At 35.5% G+C, this 20,638-nt stretch overlaps 1 protein-coding gene and 1 long non-coding RNA gene across 2 annotated transcripts in view; both read right to left on the bottom strand.

The window, feature by feature from the left end:
- The window catches only part of LOC127850633 (uncharacterized), a 178,696-nt gene extending 173,383 nt beyond the window's left edge, over nt 1-5,313 (bottom strand). The window contains exon 1 of the long non-coding RNA XR_008035382.1: nt 4,334-5,313. This is a non-coding gene — a long non-coding RNA (uncharacterized LOC127850633). The remainder of the gene's footprint in view (nt 1-4,333) is intronic.
- Nucleotides 1-20,638, bottom strand: part of LOC127849915 (uncharacterized) — a 756,865-nt gene that overhangs the window by 397,585 nt on the left and 338,642 nt on the right. Inside the window, exons 5-7 of the mRNA XM_052382664.1 lie at nt 9,257-9,356; nt 7,927-7,995; nt 6,120-6,833 (exon numbers count right to left, since the gene is read on the bottom strand). Coding sequence (XP_052238624.1) covers nt 6,120-6,833; nt 7,927-7,995; nt 9,257-9,268 — 795 coding nt within the window. The 5' untranslated portion in view covers nt 9,269-9,356. The remainder of the gene's footprint in view (nt 1-6,119; nt 6,834-7,926; nt 7,996-9,256; nt 9,357-20,638) is intronic.

The following is a 20,638-nucleotide window of genomic DNA, read 5'->3' as shown; positions in this document are numbered from 1 at the left end:
AAAAACGTTTATGTTTTGCAGTTCGCTGCGAGACGGCAGTTCCCATCATGCCGACGGCATGGCCAGAGCTTTCTCTGGTTCCATTTCCGGCGGTGGCAGTGGGCCGGATACAGCTGCTCTCGACGAAGCGATACGCATAGTCGAGAACATCCTGGCTAGTGGCGACACCAATACAAATCTCGTGGAAACTCTCGAGAAGTTGATCAACATCTGAGACGTCGTGAAGATGAGTCAGCAGCGCAACGGAAGTCCGGCGAACCGGAACGCGGAAGTAAATCCCGAACGTGGCGGCGTGGAAAGTGAGCGGTTGCTAGCAAAAGGCAAAGAATCAGAAGCGAGTCTTGCTGACCGTGACTCTCATAACAAGAACGGAGTACGGATCGAACAAGTCGCTTTGCTGCATCAGGCTTTCCGGTACAGAAAATGTCCTACTGAGCGACCGTTACGGGTACTGCGTGCCGAGCTACGCCTCCTACACGTGCGATGATATGCAGAAGATGTACACCCTCTGGCAGCGTTAAGAAGCCACCGCACCGGAAATTACACAATCCGTACGTGGAGAGGCTTGTTGTTTTCCCCGCAAAGTCGTTTGCCAAGACTTTAAACGTTGTTCTTCACGTGCCTGAGCTTGCGAGGATTCCACGACTAATAGTGTATCTGATTTTTATAAGATTACATTTACCTTAGTTAATCGCTTTATGTGCATTCCATTAAGAAACGATACTTGTTTCATATATGCATTGTTTCGTAGCTCTATTTAGGCAAAAAAGCATCATTTTTCCCTATTCACGTTTTTACACTTGTGCATAATGCTAGCAGTTATTATGTTTTTGTTTTAATTAGTTTTAAGTAATTCCCGTTAATATGTATTTGATTAGATATAAGTTGAATACATTGTTTTACTTTCCCATCAATACATGTTTACATGCTGGCCTTAAATTACGAGTATTCTGTAGATGTTCTAAAATACATTCTACATTGGAATTTAGTTTGCGAATGATTTCTTTCTTGGTTGGCAAGGTCCGCTGGCAGATTTAAGCCTCGTTCTGGGAAAAATGGGCTTAATGAAAGTGCGTAAAGTATCATCCCAGATAAGCCTGTGAAGTTCGCACAGGCTAAACATGGAGGGTGTATTTCCGCTTGTATAGTATTTTCCGTTCAAAGAGAAAACCAAGTGTCGTCGCTCATAAGCCTGTGCAGTCCGCAAAATCTGGGAAGACACTTAACGCACTTGCAGAAAGCCCAGTTTTCCTCCCAAAAGAAGCTCATCTGATCAGATTTAGTTCGTTAAATGTTAATATTTCCGTAAAGATTTTGTTATTCTACAAACGTGTAGAAAATGCCGACAAAACATTCTTACACTTAAATTTCTATGTTTTAAATACACATACCATACACAAATTACAGAGTCGTATTTCATGTCGTTTTGGGTCATTTTAAATGTACATCTTATGCACATTAATATTGTATTATTCCAATGTATGTCATCCCTTGTAAATATTTCATATTTCGTACCATTTGTTTCACTTTTAAGTCATGTACTTTTAGTGTGCATCTAGTTAATAAAATACTAGTACGAAAACATGTCTTTACGATTATTATACAAAATGTTGGTTATGTTAATTAATTGAGCCTCGCTCTGAAAAAAGAGCTTAATGTCTGTGCGTTAAATGTCGTACCATATCATCCTGTGTAGTCGGTATATGCTAATCAGGGACGACACTGTCAGCTCTTATGGTTTAAATGTCGTACCAGATTATCCTGTGCAGTCGGCATATGCTAATCAGGGACGACACTGTCGGCCCTTATGGAATTTTTTTTATTAAAAGAACGCCTCTTTTACACAAAAATCTAGTTTAGGCGGAAAGTGTCATCCCTGATTAGCCTTTCTCGACTGCACATGATAATCAGGCACGACACAAAACGCACATATGTTTAACTATATTTTCACAGAACGAGGCTCATGATTTAATGAATCTTTTTTTCAAAGAATAGTCAACACAAGAAAGCTTCCATACCTGTTTGCCAATATGAATCTGACGATTTATATAGACTAATTTAATACAATTAAGCAACGCTTTGGGAAAACGGGGTTTAATGCATGTGCATAAAGTATCGAACCATATTAGGCTGTATAGTCCAGTGTTTAATGCATAGGCGGTGTCTTCACTGATTAAAATGTGCGGACTTCACAGGCTTATATGGGAAACAATTCACGCACATGCATTAAGCTCCGTTTTCTCAGAGCGCGACTTAATGCTCATTAATAGACAGTGGGTCCCGAATTCCGTCAGTGGGAAAGTAATGTTTCTTTGCACATGTTGTATTAGTTGACACGCTAAAACCATATCTGAAAACAAACAACATTTTAACACATATTCATATTTATGACTATTGAACGTTAAATTGAATTGTGCGTATCTTTAACTCTCTGTTTGTTTTCACTCGTTAAATGAAGAGTGTGTAAGGCGTGAAAGTTAATGTTTGTGCCATTTGACGAATATGAAACCGAATATGAAACGAGCATCTTACGCCAACAAATACACGACGGTCGGCACATATGGAAATCTAGCAAAATGCATCCCAATTCTTAAATATAATTAAATCATGTTAAGTACATCATATAGAGTTCTTATATAGCATTTAAAAATTCGCTCGAAACTCGCGCAAGTGTAGTGTTAGCTTGCTCCATGTTGACCTTAACAACTGTGCTTTGTTCAAAATGAATAGTTTTTAATCGAAGAAATGTCAGTGACGTCTATAAAAACTAATGCCAGTGAAATATAACTTGGATGTATTATATGCTTTTGTACGGTTTATGAGAACACGTCCGTGATAAACAACTGCTAATTCAATGTTTCAAACAGAGAAAATATCATTATGAACAATTTCAATAATTTTTAACCGGTACCTACGTCATGACGTTATTTTTCGCGTACATTTCTCCCGTTAAACCCTGTTGAAAGCTTAACAAACGATGAAAAAACATAAGCTAAAACTAACTTTGTTGTTGTCATTTGATAATCTATTTCTTTAGCAAATGATCATCAGTCACAAAATATTAATTCCAAGATTATGTGAATTCATACAAAACCTGTAACTTAATTAACACATAATGTAAACATTTACGCGCATATGATCCCCCAAAACCATAACTTAATTTATTCACTCAATCATGTTTTCACTCAAGACAGCGAAACTTGTATATTAATTTCTCTGATCATTCGTGAACATAAATCGACTATCTAACACAGCAACAAATTGTCTACTATATGGAAGGAATTTTATAAACAAGTTTCAAAATGTATCCGTGACGCTATGGATATGGTGTTCGCCTAGCGACCAGGAGGTAACGGGATCGATCCCCTCCGTAACGCTATGGATATGGTGTCCGCCCTGAGACCAGAAGGTAACTGGTTCGATCTCCTCCGTGACGATATGAATATGGTGTCCGCCTAGCGACTAGGAGGTAACGGGTTCGATCTCCTCCGTGACGATATGGATATGGTGTCCGCCCTGCGACCAGAAGGTGACTGGTTCGATCCCCTCCGTGACGATATGGATATGGTGTCCGCCTAGCGACCAGGAGGTAACGGGTTGAAACCCCTCCGTTGGAGCGTTCTTGAGATCTTTCAAAAGACAACAAGTAGTGGTTCTACCCAGAAACAGACTTGAGAGCGTTTTAATAATATGACCACACTTTACGCACATGTGTTAGGCCCAGTTTTCCCATAACGAGGCTGAAATTTATCGCACGATTTTTAATGAGACGAGCATGTGATATTTGAAACACAACCCTCATCCGAGTAATCCAACCCATGAAACACGTTTCTTATATGTTACTTTTTATGAGCATTTCAACTTGGCTTATCGGAGCATTATCTATGAAAGACGCATTTTAACGAAGTGCGTGCTAATCTTGATTTTTACACGGTGATATGCGGGGATTCACATCCGACCAGGGTGGTTACATAAGGTGAGCGAACTTTTCGAGTGTTTGGAGGAAATTTTGCGTACCTTAGTGGTAATGGTGTGGTGTGTGATTTCTGCCGTATTGTTCTGGCATGTTGGTTTGTTTGAATGGCACCAGTACAACGGCACGCCAATAACGACACATATATCCAAAGGTATGTGTTGACTTTGAATGTAGTCGTGTTATCGCTGTTCTAACCCAAACACTTAATGCGCGACATTGAAATGTTTTTACCCATCACACCGAAATACATCGTTCTTTTTGCCATTTTTGCCGCTAAGGCGCAACTCATTTATCGTTCTGGCGTATGTGTATGTTAGAAATACAAAAAGACAACAACAACAAACGACACACAACAACATTTCTGGACACACGTATATATTCCACGTGGAGGTAAATATATGAATTATATGTATAGACGTAGTGGTTGATTATAACTTCTGATTCTAAAGTGCGTCCAAAAGATTCATAACAAAAAATATAAGAGCACGTGCATATAACAATTTACACATCATCATGCGTATTTGACAGAAATAAGAGAGTTTTCAACACACCAATTCAGAGTGTACAATGTAGCCATGTTAATATTTTGAAACATACAAATACATTGCCTCTTCTTACAGTTTATAATACATGTACATATTATTAAATTACATAATCGAGACTAACTAACTGGTCACAAATATCTTATATTTAACATAGGTTTATAGTTATTTGTTTAATGTCGTTACATTGTTATATTGTTCTTTTAACCACTTATGAGACGCATAATACGCAGGACGTGCCAGTTAGCGGCGTTGTTTGTACGACGACAACGCAACGACCACTCGTAGTAATGTAACGCTCCTGCATAGTCTCCTTCCATTTCGTAACAATGCCCCAGCAAGTTGAGTGAAGTCTCTGGGTGATGCAGGTTGAATTGATTTCTTATATTTATATAAGCCTCGAAGACTTCCATAGCATGAAGCTGTTTGTCACGTTCACCGAGTCCATCATACGTGAGATACTGCATATAGTATAGGAACGGAAGAGCATCCACCTCAGCACTGCCCATCCAATGTTTTTCAATGTAATCTCTCTGTGCCACTTCCTCTTCAGTGATATTGCGATTCATTTCAAACAATAAAATTAAAGGGGCACAGTGCGATTCCTGTCTTAAAAAATGTACACAGAATGCGAATGGAGGTTCACTGTTGTCAGTGTTGCCTAATAGCATATCAGCAAACACCTTCAGATCAATGTCTCCCTTTAGTCTTCTAAATGCACACAGAGCCTTGACCTTGCTGTGATACCTCCTCTCCACATCCTCCAACACTCGAACTGCCGCTTGATGATGACCACTACAGTATAACATTGAAGCAAACTTTAAGCGACTAGAAGCTACATCAGAATTTAAAGAATATTGGACACGCCTTATATTTACGCAGTCAAGAACGTTTTGTAGTCGCAAATAGTAAGATGATTGAATTGAAATTTGTAACGCATGAAAGTGTTTAATCAATTCAAGAGCAGCAGTTTTTGACGGGGTATTTGTTGAGTTTTCAAAACATTCAAAACAATTGCGTATTACACATTTTAAATTATGGTCGAAGGTTGTTTGAGAACTGATCTGTTTATGCTTGATAAATGTTAACGGAAGGTTCAATTTTTCCAAGTACTCAAACTTCAGCAGTAATCTGATGCTGTTATGTAAAAATACACCTCTGAGTTCTCCAGCCTGTACAGTATGCCGCATACTACACGCTTGTAATCGACAACTTATATTATCTATACCAATACAAAAAACATCTTGTAAGTTATTCCTCATCAACGAGTCTATATACACTAAAAGGCGTTTCTGCAGCAACTTTGAGAGTTTCCCATCGAACAAGTTCACACCTTCTATGATATAATGCGGAAGCCTTCCCAATCTCAGCCATCGCCTTAATACGTGTAAACAGAGCAAAAGTACAAACATAAGGTTATGTTCGCACCACAGACAAGGATGTGTTCTTTCTATGGTGAAAAACATTATAGTTTTACAATGAAAGCTTGTAATAGCATCCCCCACAATGTTAGCAAATAATGATTTTTTGATAAGTTTTAAAACAATGTAACATTTTATTTGAGTCATATTGAAGCTAAACATCAACATTCGTTCTATCAGGTTTGGAGACAGTCGCCATTCTTCTCGCTTGTAATCACTGTCTGGATGTCCTGCTGGTACCAGGAAACACGGAGCTATCCGTGCAGCCTCGAGAAGCTGAACAGGTGGCCAGTGTTTACCTCTACATCTGTCTATCCAGTGCTGTATTTCAGGAAGAGGTTTGCGTATATGACATGCATTTACAATATCCCAGTTAGGCGTAAAACTCACAGAAGGCCCATTTTTAGTTGCCTCCCCAAGTCCTTCAGCCCTATTCTCATACTCGACGTGCTGTTTCCATCTTTCAGCGCTTAACAGTATTTGCCCAGAATCTTTCCTTACCAACCTGTCATCGGTTAGACTGGTCACTGGTTCCGGTGTGTAGGGTTTGATGACTTGTAGCAAGTACTGTTGAGGTGGAGTGGTGTCGTCGTGGAGCATCAGAAGGTTATTCATCCCAGTCTTCCAGTCTTCCCAGAAAGTCATGATATTGAATTTGTGATCACTTGTTAGGAAATCAATATCAGACTGGAGACCGGGAGTTGTGGTCCCTTCCGACTGGCTCCCGAAATGAAAACACTCAATGTCGTGTCCTTGTAGTTGATATGCTATTTTCTCAATGTGCTCCCTCCGCAAGAAAGTTCTCCTCCGCTCCAATACAGTTTCCTTCCCAGCTCCACTGTCGTCAAGTGCGTCAAACATCCGAATAGACAATTCTGTGAAATGCTCTGGAATCTAAATATGCATATATGATATTACTTTCAATTAGTTTTGATCATTTGTACGTATATATTGAGCATAGTTTTGCAATATTTTCGATACACATTGCGTATATTATTTGTTTAATTTTATATAAATTACTTACATGTTTCTGTTGATAACTCTTTACTAGTACATCTTATTTTATCGTTTGTATCAAATATGCAGGAGATGAAATTCATCAAAACCAAATGTATTGATAGTACTTAATATAAAATAGTTTTAAGTATGTAAGTATATTAAATCGACAAACATGTATACGAGAACTAATAAATCCATACGCGCGCTGATAGATATATATATCAGATATGATTCAAAATCAATAGGTTGCAGTCTTATTTAAAATTGTGATTTGCTCCGTTTGATGAAAGAATATATTTCCAAATGAAGGATGTATGTGTTTTGAATGTTTTTTAACCGATATTGTGTCATTATGTAAATGTGGATGCCCATGCTGCCTGATATTGAGTTGGAGACCGACCCGTCGGTTCGCACGCCTGCCAGTCGTTGTTTCAGTTAGCCAGTCAGAAAGTATATCAGTCACTCCTTGTGTCTAGGCTGTCTATCTGTATATTTGTCTGTCTGTCTGTTCCGCTCTGCCTGTCCAAAGAAAGACTGACTTCATTCTTCAACGATGCCTGTCTGTATTCTTAACTTCAGATTAGCCTATGCAGTCATCATAGGCTGATCAAGGACGACACTTCGCCGAAAGTGGATTTTTTTCTTAAGAGTATTCTTTAAAAAGAAAAACACTAAAACGCGGAAAGTGTCGTCCCTGATTACCCTGTGCGGACTTCACAGGTCTGTGCGGAATACACAGGCCGGTACTGACTGGCTATTGTGGGACGATATTTTAGGCACATGCCTTAAGCCCCGTTTTCACAGAGCGCGCCTCATGTATATATGTGGCTTTCTTGTCTGTCTATTTTGACATTTCTGTGTGGTCAACAATTTGTGTGTCTCTCAGTCAGTTTGCCCGTATCTCTGACAACGTGTTCTGTATTCCTTATGTTCAGTATAAACTATCAATATAAACAACTAGTTTAAAAAACAAATGCGAATGATATACCTGCATGATTGATTGAAGGTTTTGATGACGCTTTTTGTTCGACGTTCTTCTGACACCAATATCGCTTTCCTAATAAAAAAAACATGAACCATGATTAGCAAAAATTATATACTAGAAATTCTGTTTATACGATTCGAAATTTTGATGATAATATAATTGCAAGTTAATATCAATTTATATAAATGTACACACCAGTTAATTACATGGTCTACTTGATCAAAGTGACATGCCTGTAATTGGCTTTTATGGATAATCATATCCAACATATGTTTAAATCAGATTGTTGAAAATCACAATGCAATAATTACTTATGTTTTAGAATAAATACATATATATTTAGTATGCAAGTGTTTCGCTTGTGTATTCGTAAAAGGGAAATATTTAGAGGATAATACACGGCTGAGCCGAGGCGCACAGTGAAAATCGGACAGCAGGGAGCATAACGGCCCGTATTAACGTCTAAAATATATAACTAACTTTGTTTTGTTTATCTTTGTTTTGTTTTTTCTCTAAAATGTATAACAGAACCAGCTTTTTGTACTTTTATTTTCATTCAATTGATAACGCAATTTATGACGTATTTCTGTGACGTAATTTCTGTGACGAAACAGTTTTAGCTTTTCGGACGTGGAAGGTTTATATATGTTGGAGCATCCAACGAAAACAAAAACGTATTTCGGATTGTGCCTTTGGTCGTTCACAATTGGAAGCTTTGATAAAATTCTTGTAATCGCTCCGACAAGTAATTCAATTTTATAAATCTTATTTTTGGTGACAGTGGGTACCATTCGCTACAATCGTTTAAAGGGGCCTTTTCACAGATTTTGGCATGTTTTGAAGTTATTCATTAAATACTTTATATTGATAAATGTAAACATTGGATCGTAAAAGCTCCAGTAAAAACTAAAGAATAAATTATAAAAAGGAAAAAAAAACATTGCCTGGAGCAGGTTTCGAACCAGTGACCCCTGGAGTTCTGCCGAGGTCCTGAAGTAAAAACACTTTAGCCCTCTCGGCTATTCATCTGAGCATACATAGTCGTGTATTGTAAACATTATATACGCAATCTTCGTATTTTCACAAAATTTAACAACAACAACAGAACTCTCCAAATTATTCAATCGTTTCGCGTTGCAATGCTTTATAATTTTAAGGTTTTAAAATCGTCAAAAGATGCATATAATGGCTATGTTAGACCATGGTAATGTTTCTCGTTTGAAGTAATTTCTATGACAAAACGCAACCGTTTAAGCTACTATAAGTATTGTGTAAGTTATAGTGTTACAAAATCATGCTAACATAACATATAGGATTCTTTGAAAGCACAAACCTTGTTCTGCATCCTTGATTATTTTGGCGCGGCTTCCATATCCACTGAAAGGTTCCACATCTTGCTAAACGCAACCTGTACTTCTTCAAACTCGTGTAACCTGAACGTATCAAGAATTAATCATTATTAACATGTGATCTGCGATACTATTAGGATGCTTCAAATGTTTAAATTTTAGGTACATACCCCAATCAAATAAGAAACAATTTAACTCAGAGTAATATATTTATTTAACTTCAAAGCTCGCAATAAATCGTATCACGGAACATATCTCATTTCGCGCGTGCATAAGGCTGCACATCACACTTTGTAGCCACCAATGCGAGTTGGCCCCGGTCAAATTTGTAAATAAAGAGAACATTGCTTAAGTAAGCACTTTTTGAGTGTCTTAATAATAATGAATGTCAGGCTTGAGTTGTGGTGATTTTTCTTGGATGTTTGTAAGTTACCAAAACATTGGTATTGCAACTAAAGCTGCATACAGGAAGTAGAATTAATGCAATTCGAAAAAACAGGTGTAATGCTGGCTCCGGGCAGTATTTCTGTTGAAAATTTGGCGTATGGACATTGAACTATTACAAAAAAATCTAACCCTTTGACCCCCAATTTTCTCCATAGCTGTTTAGTACTTGGTAAGTTACCTATGTAAAAAGCATTGTTTTCATGCACCTTGCGCAGGGGTCTCGCGAGTGGGCGAAGTGGGCGATTTCTTCGCCCAATTAATCTTCACTTCGCACATTAATATCATGAAGGCGAAGTGATTTCTCCTCCTTTTAATGATTTACTTTGTGCCAGACATTGACTGATTAAAATCAATTTGATGTGGAGAATTGGACACAGGAGAATTCTCAGCAATAAGTTGCCCCATTTACAGGTCATGCAAAGTTGAACATTCAAAAGAACAGTCTGGAGCTATAACACTTCTTGAAATTGTTAATAGATGATGCCTTGATTAATTGCCTTCTGCTGGCTACCAATAACTATGATTCAGCAATGTTAAATGGCCCATGAAAACAGTACTATTAAACTAAGGAATGATCAAATGGGAAGATGTTACCTAGCACCGGCAATAGATATATGGGGCACATTTAAAGGTCAGATTTGGAATCTCTGCTATAAAATGAGATTTTAAATTAATTTTAAATTTAATACAAATATTTGTAACAAAATATAAATGTGATTGTATGTTAAATTGCTTAAAATTAACAAGGAAGTAAATAGATTCTGAACATTATTGGCTTGTTACTATTGAAGTTTATTAAGATGACCTTGACCTTGACCCTTTACCACTCAAACTGTGCAGCTCCATGAGATACACATGCATTTCAAATATAAAATTGCTAGCTTCAATTATGCAGAAGTGACATTACATAAGCAATTTTGACCCATATATTTGACCTTGAAGGATGACCTTGACTTTGACCTTTCACCACTAAAAATGTGCAGCTCCATTAGATACACATGCGTGCCAAATATCAAGTTGCTATCTTCAATATTGCAAAAGTATGCATAAAATAAGCGATTTGGGCCACATATATTTGACCTCTGACCTTGAAGGATGACCTTGACCTTTACCTTTTACCACTCAAAATGTGCAGCTCCATGAGATACACATGCATGCCAAATATCAAGTTGCTATCTTCAATATTGCAAAAGTACTCATAAAATGAGCGATTTTGGCCACATATATTTGACATTTGACCTTGAAGGATGACCTTGACCTTTCACCACTCAAATTGTGCAGCTCCATGAGATACACATGCATGCCAAATATGAAGTTGCTATCTTGAATATTGAAATACTGCAAAAGTGTACATTAAATGAGCGATTTTGACCCATATATTTGACCTTTGACCTTGAAGGATGACCTTGACCTTTCACCACTCAAAATGTGCAGCTCCATGAGATACATACATGTATGCATGCCAAATATCAAGTTCCTATCTTCAATATTGCAAAAGTTATTGCAAATGTTAAAGTTGGCATAAACCAACCAACAGACCAACAGACAGGGCAAAAACAATATGTCCCCCACTACTATAGTGGGGGACATAAAAAAAAACTGTTTTTGGTGAAAGTACAATTGTATATGAACTGATACAACTCGTTATATATAGCACACAGTTTTTTTCCATTCTAAGGTAGAAATCATATAATAATATGCGGTTTGTTTGTTTGACCCTTTTTGCGTTAACATGTTTACATCGTGCTTTTATTCAATATCTCCATAAGTTTGACATGGTCAATAACCAAGCATGCTAGCGCAGTTTGTTAAAGTGGTGTCAACTGTCATATTTTGAATTGCAGCTTAGGCATGTTTGTGTGTGATACTAACTTGTTGTATTGTCTGATTGATTACCAACTTGTTTCTGACAAATGATCATTGTTTAACTTAACTAAGTTATTTTTTATTAAAGTAAATTTATATAAAAATGTATAATTTGGAAACCCAGTTTTCCCTGCCATAGTCCTGTTAACTAACACTAATGCATTGATTTGTTCGGAAACAATACATATTTAATGTATTTTATTCCGTTCGCTTAAAGATATTTAAGATACTGCATTATTGAATGTCAGCTGATAAATATGCGCAGATTTTAACAAACGTTAAACAACATTCTATCTCAGATAAGTGGCAACACTGTTGAAGCGGAAGCGGCGTTCGTGATCAATATCTTAGCCATCATATTATGTTAGTACTGTTGCTGAACCCGTCGTGGTTAGTTCATTGTTTACAATATCTACCATGTACATTGAATTTGCGATTAAATAAAGAACATTCCTGACTTACCGACACACACATGAATGGTCATAATTATGGAAGCTTTTGCATTGTATATGATATAAAATATGCTTTATTGCAGCATAATTGTTGTATCCAGGCCTTTATTTTTAGATCTAATATTAGAAACAAGTGGGTCAAACGTCCAAGGTTACTTCACTGCCCCAATTATTCGGCCGGATTTTAATTGAACAGAATACAAGGGATCATTCAGCCGGATTTAATTTGACAGCAAGATAACCGATCAAACCCATAAAACTGAAATTACACAATACAACAAACTTACAAAATGCATGACAAAATAATGCGTAAAATAACAGCGTTACACAACTATTAAAAATGTAATCTTAGGCCTTTAGCATTATACAAGATGTACATAAGATTTTACTGTCCATCACTATGAGCATTTAGAATTCAAAACAATAAAAGGCAGTACTGAACGTTTAAGGAATGATGGATTTAGTTGAGTTATTCAAATAATTACAACCAAGTAACAACATATCACATCAATGTTGCAATAACTACATTTAACTTACACAACGGTGAGACCAATTAGATTTGACTGGATATCGAGGTATGCATGGGGTTGTAGATGGCTGTATAATGATACAAAACATTGGTAAATAAAAAAGGAACTGAATTTATCATGTATTACACAAGTCCAAATAATTAGACGTAATCTACTGATTACGTCTAAACGCCTAACGTCGTTTTCCTATAGCAAATTGATTTCAACTTAAACTTCAGTTTTTCTTGTTAAATCTTTGCTAATGCATAAAATTATCATTAATTAGAAATAAATGTGAGCGATTACCTCTTAAATGTGTAAAAATTGTGCTTTTAGACTTTTGTACATTTTAAAAATAAACATACACAACACACGAAGTGTGGTTGTCGTTTATAGAATTACATTAAATTATCATGAACGAAATTATTTTTTGAATAGGTTACACATAACCAATTGTTGTTGTACAACAAACCACATCACTTTTTAGCTTTCTGTACTCTTTAATTAAATGAAACCTATATGTGTGTGTTAAAACTACCAGTTGTATGCATCATTTATTGTTGCGCAACGTTATGAAATGTATTATTTAATAAAAATGTGTTTGACAGCAAACACGAATAATACTTAAAGGGATCTTTTCACGTTTTCGTAAATTGACAAAATTGAAAAAAAGTGTTTCAGATTCGCAAATTTTCGTTTTAGTTGTGATTTTTGTGAGGAAACAGTAATACTGAACATTTACCATGGTCTAATATAGCCATAATACGCATCTTTTGGCGATTTAAAAACCTGAAAATTATAAAGCGTTGCAACGCGAAACGTTTGAATAATATGGAGAATTCTGTTTTTGTTGTTTAATTTTGTGAAACTACGAAGATTGCTAATATAAAGTTTAAAATAGGTCGCTTATACATACTTGGCACGATGGTCGAGCGGTCTAATTGGTTTTTACTCCAGGACTCCGGGGGTCACTGGTTCGAGCCCTGATGCGGGCTACTTTTTTTCCCTTTTATTAACTTTTATTCTTGATTGTTTACTGGAGCTTTTTAGATCCAATGTTTATATTTATCAATATAAAGCATTTAATAACAAACTTCAAAACAGCCAAAATCTGTGAAAAGGCCCCTTTAATAAAACATTTTTTAAAGAATATATGGTAGGCAGGGCTTTCCTTAGACCTCAAATCTCAAGAGTCAATGACTCTTGGGAACAAATTTTCAAGAGTCAAAATCGAATTTGTACGAGTCATAATAATAACACAGGAGAGTCAATGATATTTTGTACTTTAAGCAAATTACTGAGATATAATATATAAAAAGCAACAAATTTACAAATCGTCTACTGAATGTAATAACTAGGGTAACTGACATTTTGTGAATTGTTCAGGAAAGAATATTTTCAGACATTTTCCAAAATACAGTAAGAGCACTTACGTTATTTTTTGCGCTCAAAATATTTCAGTGCTGAAATTATGGTTACTGCTCCTTTCTAAATGTTTTATTGTTTTTAAAAAGAATATCAATTCTGAGTTTTGTTTCGTTTTTCAAATGTTATTATAATACTAATCAGAAAATTTGAATACGGAAAAATGTTTATTATTTTAAGAACACATTTTTTTCCTTCTCCTGAAAATTTAACAAAATGTCAGTTACGCTACTTTTTACATTCAGAAAATGACATGTGTTTGTTATGTCAATTTCAAACATTTGATAAAAACATTATTTTACCAAAAAGGTTGAGTTAATATTTTAACAGTTGATGTATGTCACCTTAATAAACACAAAAATGGAAAAAAGTAAAAATGTACAAAAATGTCAGTTACATTCAGTAGGCGAAATATCTTAACATTTATTTCTTATATTCCAGCCAATAAAAGAGATAATGCAAGCATACATTGTGACCAACATTGTGAGCATAGTGAAATCAATACGAAAAAAAACACTCGCATTAATATATAATTCGGTTGACATATTGTTTTAAGCATATTTTAGTGCTTTACTTTGCTAATAGATAATTTATAGTTGGCGGACATTAGCAACGTTCGTAGAATGGTACGGTTTTCGGAAAAGAGCTAAGATGTTTCGCCAGTTACTGCTGGTGTCAGTTCCGGCCGTTTACCATCAAAATACCTCCTTAAACTAACTAATCGGATTTACATTCATCTTAAAATCGACCCTGGACGGCTCAAATCCGGATTTAATTATACCATGTGCCATCTTTACCGAAGACGTGCGACATACACGCCGATTTTCTCTGCCGTCTCAAATGGTCAATTATTACACCTATGTTGCAATCAATTAGCATATGCAGCATCCAAATTTGTCACTTTGCCACACGGTCAGTTAAACCAGTTCTATGGTTATTTTAAGCGCCTTTGAATGTTCACTCTTGCACAATAATAATAATATTTTTTGCAACCCTGATGCAAAGCATGTAAATTGACGTTGTAGACAGTACAAATGCCAGCATAACTTTCGCGCGTCTTTGAACCAAGCAAACATGGAACAAGGGACAAAATTGTCACAAAACCAGGCTTTCATTGTGAAAAAAAATCTGATAAAGGGAGACAACTCAAACTGAACTTTTGAAATGAACAAAGAAAATTAACCCCCTTTGTAAGTTTGTTTTAAAATAAATATATATTTTAGTCATGGCGACCTTGACATTGGAGATATGCACATGAATTTATTTTTTTTGACCTTTGACAATGAAAGATGACCTTGACCTTTCACCACTAAAAATGTGCAGCTTCATAAGATACACATGCATGGCAAATATCAAGTTGCTATCTTCAATATTGCAAAAGTTATGAGCAACGTTTAAGTTTTCGGACGGACACACGGACGGACGGTCAAAATTTGTGTGCGTATGGAAAGGCGTTGTCCATATACACATGCATACCAAATATGAAGGTTATATCTCAAGGGACATAGAAGTTAAGAGCATTTTTCGAAACCTAAACGCAGATTTTGAAACCTAAACGCAGACCCCTACTTCAAGGTCAAGGTCACAGGGGTCAAAATTGTTGTGCGTATGGAAAGGCCTTGTCCATATACACGTGCATACCAAATATGAAGGTTATATCTCAAGGGACATTTATGGCCATTTTTGACCTTTGAACTCAAAGTGTGACCTTGACCTTGGAGATATCGACGTAATTATTTCACGCGACACACCGTCCAATGATGGTGAACAAATGTGCCAAATGATTTTAAAATCTGACAATGAACAACATAGTTATGGCTCGGACAAGCTCATTTATGGCCATTTTTGACCTTTGAACTCAAAGTGTGACCTTGACCTTGGAGATATCGACGTAATTATTTCGCGCGACACACCTTCCAATGATGGTGAACAAATGTGCCAAATGATTTTAAAATCTGACAATGAACGACATAGTTATGGCCCGGACAAGCTTGTTCCGCCAGCCCGCCAGCCAGCCAGCCAGCCCGCCAGCCAGCCAGCCAGCCAGCCCGCCCGCATTCGCCAATCTAATAACCAGTTTTTTCCTTCGGAAAACCTGGTTAATAAAACAAGGTTGGGTACACTGTATTCAGCATTGGAAATACATTCTGACATATTGTGGAAGTATTTCTCAAAATATTGTGGATATGGCGGGTGATAATAATCATCCAAACATAATACTGATAATCAAATAGTTCATTAGAAGCGAAAAAAGCCTCCGACACTGTATTAATGGACATACACTATACTTAAATTCTTTAGATAATTTACCCTTTGTCGTTCTATCAACCAATTTAACTCTTGTGCATACTCCTTACTCTAAAAGGAAATATATTCTTGGTTTGGGGATTCGAATGTTATTTCTGTGATCATGGAGTCTAAGAGCAAGACTTAACAAGGGACAAAATTGTCACAAAACCAGGTTTTCATTGTGAAAAAAAAAATCTGATAAAGGGAGACAACTCAAACTGAACTTTTAAAATGAACAAACAAAATTAAACCCCTTTGTAAGTTTGTTTTAAAATAAATCTATTTTTAGTCGTGGCGACCTTGACATTGGAGATATTGACGTGATTCTTTCGTGCGACACACCGTCCCATGATGGTGAACAAATGTGCCAAATGATTTTAAAATCTCATAATGAATGACATAGTTATAGCCCAGACAAGCTCATTTATGGCTATTTTTAACCTTTGAACTCAAAGTGTGACCTTGACCTTGGAGATATTGAAGTATTTTTTTCGCGCGACACACCGTCTAATGATGGTTAACAAATGTGCCAAATGATTTTATAATCTCACAATGAACGACAAAGTTATGGCCCGGACAAGCTTGTTCCGCCCGTCCGCCAGCCCGACAGCCAGCCCGCCCGCATTCGCCAATCTAATAACCAGTTTTTTCCTTCAGAAAACCTGGTTAAAAAGTATGTTGTTTCGCTTGCGGTTGTTAAAGCCAAAACGGGACTTCCCAGCTGGCACAGCTGCTGATATTCGGATCTGAATACTTAAACTTATTCTTTACCGTTGCGCGTTTTACGATATCGGATTTTAGGCGGGAATACGACTCAGTGAAACTATTCAATTTCTCATACAACATTGAGAATATTAACAATTATTGAAATTAACAATATCAGCGACATCTTTTTAAAGACTAAACACCTTTTCAAGTATCGAATTTAACATGTCAATAAAATAATATATTAATACAAAAAAAGGTTTTATTTAATATTGTTTACATTAAACCTTTAAATGAAAGTGTCGCTTTAACTATTTTCGTGTCTTATCTTTATAAGCCGCGAATCGTTTGCTAAAAACAGTTAACAAAAAGGGCTACACGTTCTAATTCTTAATGAAATACAAAAATAAGTATAACATAATCAATAACGTCCATAAACACACACGGCAAGATCAAAGTTTTAATGGAAAACTAATATGACATTCCATGTAAATTATTATTTTCGTCTAAATCGAATACTATATATAGAGAAACACTGTATTTATAACCGACAAATGAGGTAACATTATGCAACTTTCAATTTACACAGTGCTATATGGCAACAATATGGAATTTGAACAGTGGTAGTGTTTTAAGGTCTGGACTATCATGACTTGTAAGTTTGTATAAACATTATTCTAATGCAATTAGTAAAATAATGTTGATATTTTATGTTTAATAATTTATAGCATGATTATTCTGTGCTGTTATATGAATTTGATGCCGTTAAAGCTTCCGACATGAATTCATGTCGGAACGATGCTATCAGACCTGTTTACCCTACCGATTGCTTCACAGTAGTATGGAGGGCATCTCTCAGTAGTTTTGGGCTGTTGTCAGTAGTTTTAACCTTTTCAATCATTTTGAGCATTAAAACAGCATGACTGGGTCACATATCAGTTTTACGGTACATAATGCATTAGATGAATTTACTTGCTAATAATTTAATCTGTAAAGTGATTTTTTGCTTTTATTTGTTACAGCCTGTGCAATTTGGATTTGGAAAATTAGCGTGATAAACCATGAAATTGGATAGAATAGCGCGATAAACCATGGAATAGGGAAACATTAAGCATTACAAATATGATTATAAGTAACAGAATTAAAATTGTTTTTACATGTGTGTAAGTGCATGTTTGACAGCATTTATATATATATATATATATAAGTGCTGCTGTTACGTCTCCTTACAATGAAGACAATATTTAGGTAATATCCATCCACATGCATATTAAACTTGCAATAATCTATATATTCTTAAATACACCATTTGATCAAAAGCTCTTAAATAGTAGCTATTAATTTAATTCAGTATTTTTTTAAATTAAATATCTTAAGGGGAAAACATAAACAAATATTATCAAACACCCTTTAGTGTTTTTGTTGTGTTAATTATGTATTAAATGGAGTGAAAATAATATATTTCATTTGTTTACCTTTCAATATCTTGCACTTGACAACCTCATTTCAATGCTATTTCATTAAACTGTACAGCGTAATAAACATAATAAAGCAGAATATGCATATTAATCTGAGTACACACAGATCCACTAACATATAAATCAAATAATGTTAGTCTCTTTCCATTTTCGAACGATACTCATCTTATTATAATAAATGCTTTAACTTTGTGAGAAGACTGAACACCAATTTTCCAACACTCGTTTCCGTGACACTCATTCACTGTGCAGATTTCTGATAAATATTTGTTGTTTTTTATCTCAAACGTAGTATTTTGCGTTAATTGACACACCCAATACATTATTCCCTATGAACATATGATATCCGTTGATAATTTGAATGGTATTTATTATTTTCGCCGTAAATCGCAAATTCTCGACTGTTTGCCGCCATCTTGGACGTGTGTAAAAACAGGCGTGCTCAATCCCGATACATTGACTATCGTCGGTATTCTCCGCAATAGAGAGAGAGATGTGTATACTGGCAGGGTTTTTTTGGCCCGATTTTATAGCCGAAATTCGGCTATGTTCCCAATCCCAAAAAGTATCCTTTTTTCCCAAAATGTGGCAAAAATTTTGCAATTTCAAAAAAAAAAAGGAGTCTAATGCGTATTTTATCTCAATTTCAATTCAATTACATCTAACAAAGTATTATATGATTTTGTTCTTTTAATTTGAATGATTATAAAGAGTTATATCAAATTTAGTATTTCCCTAATCAGTGGACTTTTCAAAAAAAAGGCTAATGAATTTATTTTCCAAATTTCATGAAAATGCCTATAAAATTCCCAATTCCAAAGCCATGGGCTATCTTCCCAAAAAAGTGGACAAAAAACCTGACTGGATACAAACGTAAAATCGTATATATTCCGATTTTATTCGGCTTAATTTACGAACCAATACGTAGGTCAGTTGTCGTTCGGTGACGACTCGACAAGCTCCATCAGCACTCGTTCCCCGGGAGGCTTGAATTTTAACGTTTCTTACTACGCAAGCGCCAAAATGATTATGATTGATAAATTACCCTCAAATACCGAAAATAAGCAAAATTACGAATATAAAACTGAAATTTGATCATTTTGATCGATGAATCAGTAGTTTTCAGTACAAATCCGTAGTGCGTAAATTAGTCAAATAATCCGTAGTAACTACGGCGAATCCGTAGAAGTAAACAGGTCTGTGCTATTGCATAATTACGTTAAACCATATGAGGTCGATGTAAATCGACCTCATATATTTATAGGAGTAGTATTACACATATGATGAGTTACATAAGATTCAAGCAAAATGATACAAAATATTGGTAAATAAATCAGGAACTGGATCTATCATGTATTACACATATGATGAGTTACATAAGATTCAAGCGGAGAGTTTACATTGAACAAATGATAATCCGAAACACAAAAATGGAACGAATCGTAAGAGTACGAACGAACAAAAAATATTATCAGCAAAATAGTAAGAAAATCGCTGAACAGTCTAATAAAAATAGTTTGTATAATAATCAAATACAAAATAATGTATCAAAATATGCTCTTTCTATTTGTTTACCTGGACAATGAAGCTTGCAAAGGGGTTATTTAATTTAAAAAAAACGTGACCATACGATTTCTTGTAAACATTATAGCGTTGTAAAAATCGGTAAGGTTACATACAATTAATAATCAAGCTAAGGGACAACACAGTTACTCACCTGCGACATGAATATACAGAACTGTTTTTGCATTTTAAAACTCGGTATGATGATTTGACAAACAATGTGGCGTCTAGATTTTCCCCATATTTTTTATGGCGGCTTATGTTTAATAAATATATAAATAAATATGGTTTTTTAAATGCTCACGTAACACATTTAAAACTCGCCGGAGACATATTAGGGAAACATTTAATTATCTCACCAATTTGTTTACGATTGTTCAATAAATATTGCACCTGGGGTTAACAAGCTTTTAATAATTTGAACTATTCAATTAGTGTTTATCCCATAATATGATTATAGGTGCTACCTAATTTACGGGCAAAAGCTTTTTAAGTTTTTTTGATAACTATGTATTTTTAATAAATATATTGACATGATTGTGTTCAAAATATTTTAATTGTTGCAATAATTAAGTAATGCATCCAAAAACATCAATCTTAAAACAAGTTACATGTTCCAAGCTTAAAGATCT

The sequence above is a fragment of the Dreissena polymorpha genome, chromosome 11, assembly GCF_020536995.1.
Source record: "Dreissena polymorpha isolate Duluth1 chromosome 11, UMN_Dpol_1.0, whole genome shotgun sequence".
Taxonomy (NCBI): Eukaryota; Metazoa; Mollusca; class Bivalvia; order Myida; family Dreissenidae; genus Dreissena; species Dreissena polymorpha.
The sequence above is the reverse complement of the archived record's forward strand: the minus strand, read 5'-3'. Positions and strand labels throughout refer to the sequence as shown.